The sequence below is a fragment of the Ruditapes philippinarum genome, unplaced genomic scaffold (genome assembly GCF_026571515.1).
Source record: "Ruditapes philippinarum isolate M1 unplaced genomic scaffold, ASM2657151v2 ctg10862_1_1_1_1, whole genome shotgun sequence".
NCBI classification, from domain to species: domain Eukaryota; kingdom Metazoa; phylum Mollusca; class Bivalvia; order Venerida; family Veneridae; genus Ruditapes; species Ruditapes philippinarum.
The window spans coordinates 2,872-13,389 of record NW_026866400.1 but is presented as its reverse complement, the minus strand read 5'-3'; the positions used below and the strand labels follow the sequence as shown (position 1 = coordinate 13,389).

The 10,518-nt window shown below is 32.2% G+C and overlaps 1 protein-coding gene across 1 annotated transcript; it reads left to right on the top strand.

Moving 5' to 3' along the window:
* The first annotated feature begins 3,655 nt into the window (after positions 1 to 3,655).
* LOC132732385 (uncharacterized) lies at positions 3,656 to 9,931 on the top strand. The gene is made up of 4 exons (XM_060718794.1): positions 3,656 to 4,256; positions 5,347 to 5,508; positions 7,658 to 7,764; positions 8,536 to 9,931. The coding sequence occupies exons 2-4, from the start codon at positions 5,376 to 5,378 to the stop codon at positions 8,737 to 8,739; spliced, it is 444 nt and encodes a 147-aa protein (XP_060574777.1). The 5' UTR covers positions 3,656 to 4,256; positions 5,347 to 5,375; the 3' UTR covers positions 8,740 to 9,931.
* Positions 9,932 to 10,518: the final 587 nt, after the last annotated feature.

Here is a 10,518-nt window from a genome sequence, read left to right as displayed (position 1 = left end):
TTACAATATTATTGCCGCCAAGCACAAAAGAAATAAATTAATTTTTCACTCGCCTACTTCTTCATTTATTGAGCAAGAATTAAGAACAGTAGACGATGAAAGAAATAATAGGAAAATTACTGTAATGCTACTAAGTGTTACTTTTGTGTTTTAATAACATCTCTTCCTATGGTGATCGTGTTAATATATGCTTCAAGCTGTGACCATATCTACAATTACCATGACTTTCCATACGAATACTTATTCAAACAATAGCTGAAATGTGATGTACACGAATCACTCGTACAAACTTCTTTCTATATTGTGCAACGGGAAAGAAATTAAGAAACATGTTTAAAGCTATGGTTTTGGAAATAAAGATTGTCATCTAACATCAACGCAGACTTCTGCGAGAAACAATAAACAATGTATACAGACAACACAAACTCGATGAAAAAGAAGACGGCGGTATTTTCATGTTGTATTAAATGTATTTATATAGAAATATGATAAGCCTGTTCAGTATTTTCTAGGGCAGGCTAACTATTAACCCTCAACACGCTAGATATATTGAAATCAATGGACATTTTCTGAACAAAATCATTCACCATTTTACAGGGAAATAATTATGTTTAATTCAAGTAATGACGTAATAGCGAACAGTGTAAATTCATGATCAGACGGCAAGGTTTATCTTGGTCGGCACTGATAGCAGAGGTTTAGAATAAGGTGCACAAGCAGACAAGAAAAAGAAAGAGAATTGAACTTTAATCATTTCATATTTGTCCTCTTGTTTTATTGACGATCGTTAATTTGGAAGACAGTTGGTAAGTTGGATAATTCTAATAGGCGGTGGCACAAAGGTTGCATGTGTGTATGTTTAAAATTGATCTCGTGGCCTATTCGGGTTTTGCGTTGGGGGGCCCGGGACGTTTTACTAAGTCGTGAGGCACGAATAGCCTAATTCGATTTGGCCACGGATTAAATTAACCAAATTCAGAATACACTATTAATTTTTATGACTTTTTAAACTTTAATAACTTACTTTTAAACTTTGAAAAAAAATTGAAATTTTTTCTTTTGGACATAAGAAAAAACTACTTTCCAAGGGCCCATCAGACATTTATTTTGACAATAATAGCTTTGTTGGGACAATTTTGCACGAATTGTTGTCGTTTGTACGTACTTACGGCCTAGTTAAACCTTGTTTATACGATTATCATTGAGAAGGAATTAGTCTGGGTTTATTTTATTTGGAAGGGACATTGCCCGTGGACTAGTAGATAGCCATAAGGTAAATCCTTGTCTGATGAAATAAATTTATGAAGGGATAAAGCCATGGGTTTATATAACCAATAGAAGATCATTGCACCTGACAGTAGAATGACATTATAATTTTGAGGTTTCATTGGGAAAAAATCAGGGTCATAGTGACGGTTCTAAATGTAAAATTATTGACCAATCAATAAAGTTGTATAAATGGCTATTTTACAGGGCTGGTGAAGTAGGGACATTAACTTTTTACTGTTAAGCACCATGTCTAGTTAATAGGGGAAATTTTCATATAAATTGTGCTTTCTGATTGGTTATTTATCTCGGTGGCTACGACTTAGTAACTCGTGGCCACGCCAAGTATCCCTCGTGGCACGACTTAGCTATATCGTGGCCACGATTTAGTAACTCGTAGCCACGACATAGTTTCTCGTGGCCACGACATAGTATCTCGTGGCCACGACATAGTATCTCGTGGCCACGACAAAGTATCTCGTGGCCACTACTTAGCTATCTCGTGGCCACGACTTAGTAACTCGTGGCCACGACATAGTAACTCGTGGCCACGACTTAGCTATCTCGTGGCCACGACTTAGTAGCTCATGGCCACGATATAGTAACTCGTGGCCACGAGACATTAACTCGTGGTCACAACTTAGCTATCTCGTGGCCACGACTTAGTAATTCGTGGCCACGACATAGTATCTCGTGGTCACGACTTAGCTATCTCGTGGCCACGACTTAGTAACTCGTGGCCACGACATAGTATCTCGCGTCATTTGGAAAAAAATCAGGGTCATAGTGACACTAAATGTAAAATTATTGACCAATCAATAAGTTGTATAAATGGCTATTTTACAGGCTGGTGAAGTAGGGACATACTTTTACTGTAGCACATGTCTAGTTAATAAGGGAAATTCATATAAATTGTGCTTTCTGATTGGTTATTTATCTCGTGGCTACGACTTAGTAACTCGTGGCCACGCCATAGTATATCGTGACCACGACTTAGCTATATCGTGGCCACGATTTAGTAACATGTAGCCACGACATAGTTTCTCGTGGTTAAGACATAGTATCTCGTGACCACGACATAGTATCTCGTGGCCACGACAAAGTATCTCGTTGCCACTACTTAGCTATCTCGTGGCCACGACTTAGTAGCTCATGGCCACGATATAGTAACTCCGTGGCCACAAACTTAGCCTTTCGTTGGCCCACGACTTAAGTAAATTCGTGGCCAACAATAGTTATCGTGGCCACACATAGTTCTGTGGCCACGAATGTTTCCCCGTGGTCAGACTTAACCTATCCCCCGGGGCCAAAGACTTCAAAAAACTGGCCAAGACATAGTATTCGGCCCGCGACTTAGCTATTTTGGGCCACAAATTTTAGTAACTTTTGGAAAACGAAAATATATCTCGGGGGCCCACGAAAAATTTTAAAAACCACAAGGGTCCCTTTTGGCCCCCGAATATTAAAATAACAACTAAGTTGGCAAATTGGAATTTTTCATTTTCCTCTAAAAGCAGAAAAAATTTTTTCAGGAAAATAAATGTGACGGATATATAACAAGATATATATTTTCCAAACATGTTATTAACTATTTTCAATACATCCACGAGGGAACATTGTTTGGCTTTTTGCAGGAATCCCCAACTACCCTACCAAAACTGACTTAAACACAGCCATAATGGAAGCCTAATGGAAGCTATTAATATAAAGTAGATAACAAACAACCGGGTACAAATTTGACATAGGTGGTAAAATAGAAATATGAAACTCGTTGTTGTATTATCGAAGAGATTAATAATGTTACTGCAGAGGAATAAGCACAATGTTTGAACAAGAAAGAAAAACAAAAAAAACTGACGTTGTGTCCACTTTATTGTTCAAACAGATAAACAGTATATTACGCCAAATAAGATAAATGTTTTATCGGTGTGAGTGAGCCCATTCATTTAATTATGGTTCTGATTTACAATTGACTTAATATGTCTTGACCAACATTGCAAACAATGATTGTATGTATGTATAAAGTAAATTACAAGATTTAAACACGACACTTTGTTAAATTATTCTGTATACATATTTTGTTTCGTTTAGATCCAAAAGTGTTTATGCATGAGACCAATTTGCAATCGGCTCGATTTGTCTTGATGTACCAGACGCTTCCGTACTTTCGCTTAATATCTCTACTTAATTTATTATCACTCATTAACTGAAAGCCAATTTATAAGGTTTATTTTGATACACAAGTTGTTATATATTCCAAATGTATCCTGTTTTATTACATAAGAAAATAAATGACATAAAGTTAGATGGTTTTACATACAGAAGTATAAACCTACAGTACTAAATTACTTTCTTATCTGTGTCAGTTGTCGTGAAGTGGTGATATGAATTAAACGAAGAAACTGTGTAAACAAAGATTATCTTAAATTTAAAAACAAAAATCAATACTGATAGCAATTTAATGCTATGAATATGTGTATAAACCATATTAACTTTGTTCAAACGAGTGAGTTTATTTTTTAAAAGATAGTACGCAAATATAAAGAATTAATTGAATTACAATAGAGGCTGATTTCGCAAATTTGCGTGAACAAATTTAAAGGAATAATTGAAATGTTTTCAAGGTAGGATATCAAAGCTTGAGCACAACTTTTAAAAACAAAATACTTATAAATAAACTGTTTTTTTTTCGATTGATCACTGGAAGAAAATATGTTTTCGAAAAATATAAAAATTTGGAGTTGTTTCGTCGTTTGCGATTATATACTTTATAAGCTTTTGGCTGCTAACTATTGGATATTTCACACCAAATTGGTTACTTATAAATTTGGAAAGCGGTGCCTATGACAATGAATGGGATAAAACTAAACCTGGTGTGACGACAAATTTCTGGCATTATGGCAATTCCTGCAACAGTTTAGGAGTAGTGACGAATAGCTGTGATGGCAACATCTATAACTGGTTTAAGAGTTATGATATACACAACACATGTAAGTTACTAATGTTTACATTAACTTGAGACATGCTTTGAATTGAAGGAGTTCAAAATTTATGAATATGTGCATATAATCTACTCATTTCAAATAATTGTGGTGACATGATAGAAAAAATCAATATACATGTACAGTAAAGAAGTAAAACATGTTATGTTTCAAATGTGAAATTTTTGAACATCAGATTATTGCCCAAGTAGAAAGTAAATTGATTTTAGTCTATTAGTTTAGCCATTGTTTAGTTATAGAAAAAAAATAAAGACATACTGTTTGAACACACTAAAAATGAAAATAAACGGATCATGTACTTTTCATAGCGTTGAGACTTCAATTTAGAAAACTTGATCTTAGTAGCAAGTTGTGTTATAGTACATGTATTAAGTGGTTTATTAGATTTTTTTCCTGATATGCAAGGGTTCAATGCAAATTGCTTGTGTGAATGACAGTAATATCTTTCATGTATGTAAAAGGATTTTCTTTTGTTGATATAAGTAAAAAAAAACAGTTGTGCAGCAGACGGCAAGCATGGTTTGACAAAAATCCTCCTGAACATTGGAAGAAAATATCTAAATTTCGTATTTTATTATTCTTAGTGACTCAATGTATTATTTACATAGTGATTGATTTCTTTTTATAAAACAAAAACTAAAATTTTGAAAAGTGATAAGAATGTTTTTCTAAGATTTCAAGCTATTAAATATTCATTAAAGCAGCAGATTCATGCCAATTTTCTTGAAAATTTTAAAAATACATTTAAACGTGAAATATTGTGAAGTGAACAAAGAAAATAATTAACACATTTCGAACAACACTTGCAATCCATGTAAATTACCTAAAAGAGGTAAAATAAGCAAAAAATAGCACTTATTGCGTTAGTAACGCAGTAGAAATATGGTGATAGATACTGCAAAAGCAGCCCTTTATCACACATAACATGTAAATTATTACTTAACTCTTAAATCTTTTTACTTTCTTAAAATTTTAGTACATTTTTCTCAAGTTAAATTTTCTCGAAATATTTAAGCTCATCTGGAGGCATGCAGCTTTAATATTGACATTGATGAATAAAGATATTATTTCTTTGCAGCTACTATATTGGGCATCTCCTTTAAGCTGATGACAACTGCATTTGTTGTTGTGTTCACCAATGCCAGCTTGCTTATCACAGCGTTTGTATTTGACTTGTTCAAATATTCGTTATACATGTCGTTATTGTCTATCTCATTTGGAGTCTTCTATCCTGTTGCTGGTAAGTTTAACAATTACATAATGAGTATTAAATAGAGGATATTGAATGAGTGTAGTTTAATACTAAATTTATTGAACGAGTTATAAAAATCATATTATGCGAGCCTCTGACGAGCATAATATTGTTTTATTCAACGAGTTCAATAAATTTAGTATTGAATCTACACGAATATAATATTCTATTAATATATAGCGCAAATGACGTCACGTCAAAATGTAATTACACTAGACTAATGTAATATCGTTTTTATTAAATGGCTTTATTACACTCCTGTGCCGCGGTTTATGTGATAAAGCATATTTTGACTATTTAACTAAATTTTGCATAGGATATATGCTTATAATTGATAAATTTAAGAAGTGAGATCTAAAATAACGAAATATGCATTAATTTTGTGCGTGTAAGTGTGACCCCGATGTCTTTTTTGCCTTGTATAAGTAAAGAACAAAACTGAGGGTATTAATTTGTAGTGGACACTAGCTATATATAATTCCAATTCAGTACATCTCAACATCAAACATCATATGTCATACATCATACATCATACACATCACATTTACATCACATTTACATCACAGTTACATCACATCTACCAAGCCCTGAAAGTATAAATACCAAAACATCCCATACTATCATGAAATATATAGTTTTATACATTTGTATACACTATAGTACCTTAAATATACTTAATCTAATATTCTATCAACAGATCAGTCTATAGGGATAAACCATTCATTTTATCTCATGTAAATAAATCATGTACACATAAAATACATCTTTAAATGTATTACATCATATTGTACCTGCATCTAGTGACCACTTAATCATTTACTTATAAAACAATATACAATTATGCTCAACTTAAAAATATACATATAGCTCCAAAAATATATAAACAATGACATATAAATATAATATAACATACCAATTGTGGATCAGACTCTGTAAGTATACATGTACCTCTGTCACTCACACCTGTCTCACTGTGTTGTTAATTATGCTGTAAACTGTAATTTACAAACATCAGTGCAATACAAATAGAAACAGTGATTTCTAGGAATAACTATAAGATAAGAACATATGCTGCCATCTTGAATTCTAACACTCAAGAACAATACAAATTTATCAAAATAACTTTTATCAAATCCACAACTGTATTTAATTACTATAAGTCTTCATTTAGTTGACATTAGAACTTTTAAGAACAAATATATAAAACATACAAATACCAATTCCTCAATCCAAATCCTTATTAATAATATAATTCTTTTATAATAAGTAAAATCAACACATCTACATGTCACAATGACCAACAACTTCTATAACACAAAGAATGACCTCAAGTGACCCTAACTTTAGGAGGGAAACCTTATGGTTGAGCAAATAGCAAATGTGGTCAAGGGGACATAATCACACAAAAAGTTAAGATTAAAATCAAACAAGGCCGACAGAGTTACCTTTCTTGAAAAATAGCAAAAAAACCTAAAAATAGCACTTGGTTACTTAAGTGGATTGATCCGTGAAATCATCCGTGAGTTTTTCAAGTGCTGATAAAAGCAAAAAAATGTATCAATTGAATATAATTATTCTGATACAATATTGCCTTACAAAATGTTTATTAATTTCTAACTGATTTTTTTATGAACATAAATATTTAATAATAACATTTTGTTCTTAGATCATTTCATTATCTGCTATATAAATACATGTACATGCATAGGTTATAACGGATCACGTAGTTGATTTACAGACCTTCGATTATAGACAAATTCTTTTTTAGAATTGCTGCCTCAGACCTAATAATACAAAACGCTTTTTTCAGTAGTTTATTATCGTGATGATAAATATGAATCAAGCTACTCACGTTTAACCCATCTACCTTCCGGACACTAAATGACAGATCTTTGCTACTAGTATAAAGCCAGATCACACTGTACTGTCCTATTTGTATTTTATGTTATATTGATAATTTTTGAATCCCCTATACTTTGAATGAATAGTTCCAATTTCAAAGCTGGGCAAATACATTGATCAAAATTAGCAGGTTAAGAGTAACAGTTAAAATAACAGATATGATACTATTTTGTCATGTCCTACATTATCCCCAATTATAAACCGTTTATGACATTTATCTGTTACTCTATTTCAGCCATACTGGTTCTCGTAGCGACTATTTATGTGGAAGCATCATTCAAATATGATACAGGGTTTTCCGCAATGATTTGTACTATTGCAGGCGGTCTAATGCTAATATTTGTAAGTGTCACACTCTTTACATGCCGTCTTTGTATCAGGCTACTATGCGGTTACAAATATTGTGTATATTAAGAAGTAAAAATATTATAAGAGTAGCTTATTTTATGTGAGATTAAATGTTTAACTAAATTGTTATTGAATATTCAAAATATTGTAAACCAATATAAATATGATACCATTCCATTTCATTTCAACAATTAATAAACGTTATTCGTTTTCGTGCTGTGTTTGACGAAACAATCTTCTGCTCTGCTTCATATTACATTTTATTTACATTAAATTCTTCATCTGTCATTTTATTTCAAAGGTTGAGGAGACACGAAACGTAATAAAATGAATCAATTTCTATTCTGTCATTTTGACTCACTTGATACGTGTGCATACCGTAACAAGTAGAAATAATACTACACTTAGTACATTGCAAAATTGATGACCACATTGGAAAGCAATCACAAAAATGAAATATTTCCATTTATCATTATGATTTAATCTGCTTATACGTTGATATCAAAATGTGATTGAGCCAGAATACGCACAGTTTACCTTAGTACGTGTAATTTTTGTAATTTTTTGTAATTGTTATGGGAATGTAATGAAAATTTGTAAATTTAATAGTGCTATTATGTCTTTAACATGGCTGAATTGTTGAAAATATATGTAATGAAATAAAGAAATTACAACAAGTTTCAACCTCTCGCATGAACACATAAACAGTTCTTTAGAAATTGTATGTTCAAAATGTTGTTATTTTTTTTTTTTACAAAAATTCAGTATGTCAGTTTAATATTCTACGACAGGCAGTACATAAAAAGAAGTCTGACGTCATGGCCTAATGAAAACAAACACAAACACTCGAGTGGATCAAAGGAATTAGGAAGGGATCATGCATCTAAACTTGACCAATCGCTCTTTGAAACAACCTTAAAGAAAACTGGCGTCAATCCAGTACGTGAATGGGGTTTGCGTAGACTATGATTTTGTTTAACATTATACACAAAAGTTGCCTATAGAACATAAATGCAAAACAAAATAATCACAACAAAATTACATGAAAATTGCAGACTAGGTTTGATAGTGTCTGTACATGAGGGATGATGAAAAAGTGCAACACCGCTCACGCGCGCATACAAACAGGCTCGAGCGGTACGCAATTTTCAACCCTTATAAGTGCTGGAATCTATGAAGAGCCAGAAAGATATAACAACACTGAAGGCCAGATTGAATACTTTTCAATGCACATTTCTTTACAAAGTAATGATTATGTTTAGCATGAATTTTATATTGTTACGAATTGAAATGTATATGTTATTCAAGCAATGTTTTTGCGAAGAGTGCAAATTTTGTCTGTTTATATTGTGTTATATGTTTCTCGTTATCATTTCATGGCATGAGTCTATTTTCGTCCGTAATATCTGCAATGTAATCTTGCAAAGCAATATTTTTCAATTTCTTAATAATTAAGCTATTTTGAATGTGTGTTACCTGCCATTCATGATTGTTTTATTGTTGTAGAACTATATTTATATATTTAACATTCAATTGAAAATATTCAAAACTAAGAACAACAAAGGCGTGTGGTCTGTAAAATGACAGACTTCAAGATACAGGACTACAATTAGTTTTCGAGATTAGCTTATTATTTGCATTTTAAGATTTATTTTTAAATGCTGCAAAAAAAGGTTTATAGAAACAGAGACAAACATATTTTCTCTTATAGTTTTGAAATAAGTTACCCTTTTAACGTTTATTCAAATATGTATTACATAAGTTAAGAACAAGATTTGTCTTTAGGAAAGCTTGCACAACCATTCTTAGTACCTGTTTAGTAGAACGAGACCCTCGATAATGTTTAAGTTTCTAAGTTCAAAAAGAGCCATAGTTCTGTCATAATCCATGCTAGAGTTATAGGCATTGGTCTGTGACTTTCTATTGTACTCTCAAATAAGTATGTGAAATTTTACTTCATTTCCTTCAATCTTGTCAGAGATAGCAACATGCACGCAAAAACTGAACCAAAGTGTTACGCCGGCGCCTAAATGTGTACAATAGCTTTCCCTTTTTCCCCTTTTCAGTTAAAATGAGATAAGTATTATAATGGTCTCATAGCTGTTACAATAAAAAGTGACGAGGACATAATTTGACTGATTGCTCGTCTTAAGGCCTGACACCTTAGCGCGTACATAAAAATGTAAGTAATTACATAATGCAATTACTCTATTTGTTTTGTTCGATGCATAGATATATTAAAGCAATTTTTTAAATCAAATTTAGATTGGTTAACATCAGGCCTATATCCACTATTAATAATCGAAGAATGTACATGCATATTTCTCACTAATCAGATAGAAAAATCCGTAAATGTTACTTAAATAGCGGTGTTGGAAAATCTTATCTCACATGGGCTTATCTCACACTTAACGTGCAGCACTTCTAATAACGTATTCCTACACATACGCGATTCACTCTTATTTTAACAAAAATGAAACGTCAAATGGTCAAAATGTATAAAAACTATGTGAGCTAATCAATTAAATTGTCCACGGAATCAAAATAGATTGATATTAACTTTCACACTGCAAAGAGTCCTACTCTACCTTGGTCCGCCCTTTTCAAAATCGATATGTTACTAAAAATAGCACACTTTAAAATATCGCAAAATTCATCATAAAATCAGATATTAAGACACTTTGCCTGAACATCCATGTTTCCTGTTATGATAACGATGCTTCTTGATGACGAATCTCATTTTGATAT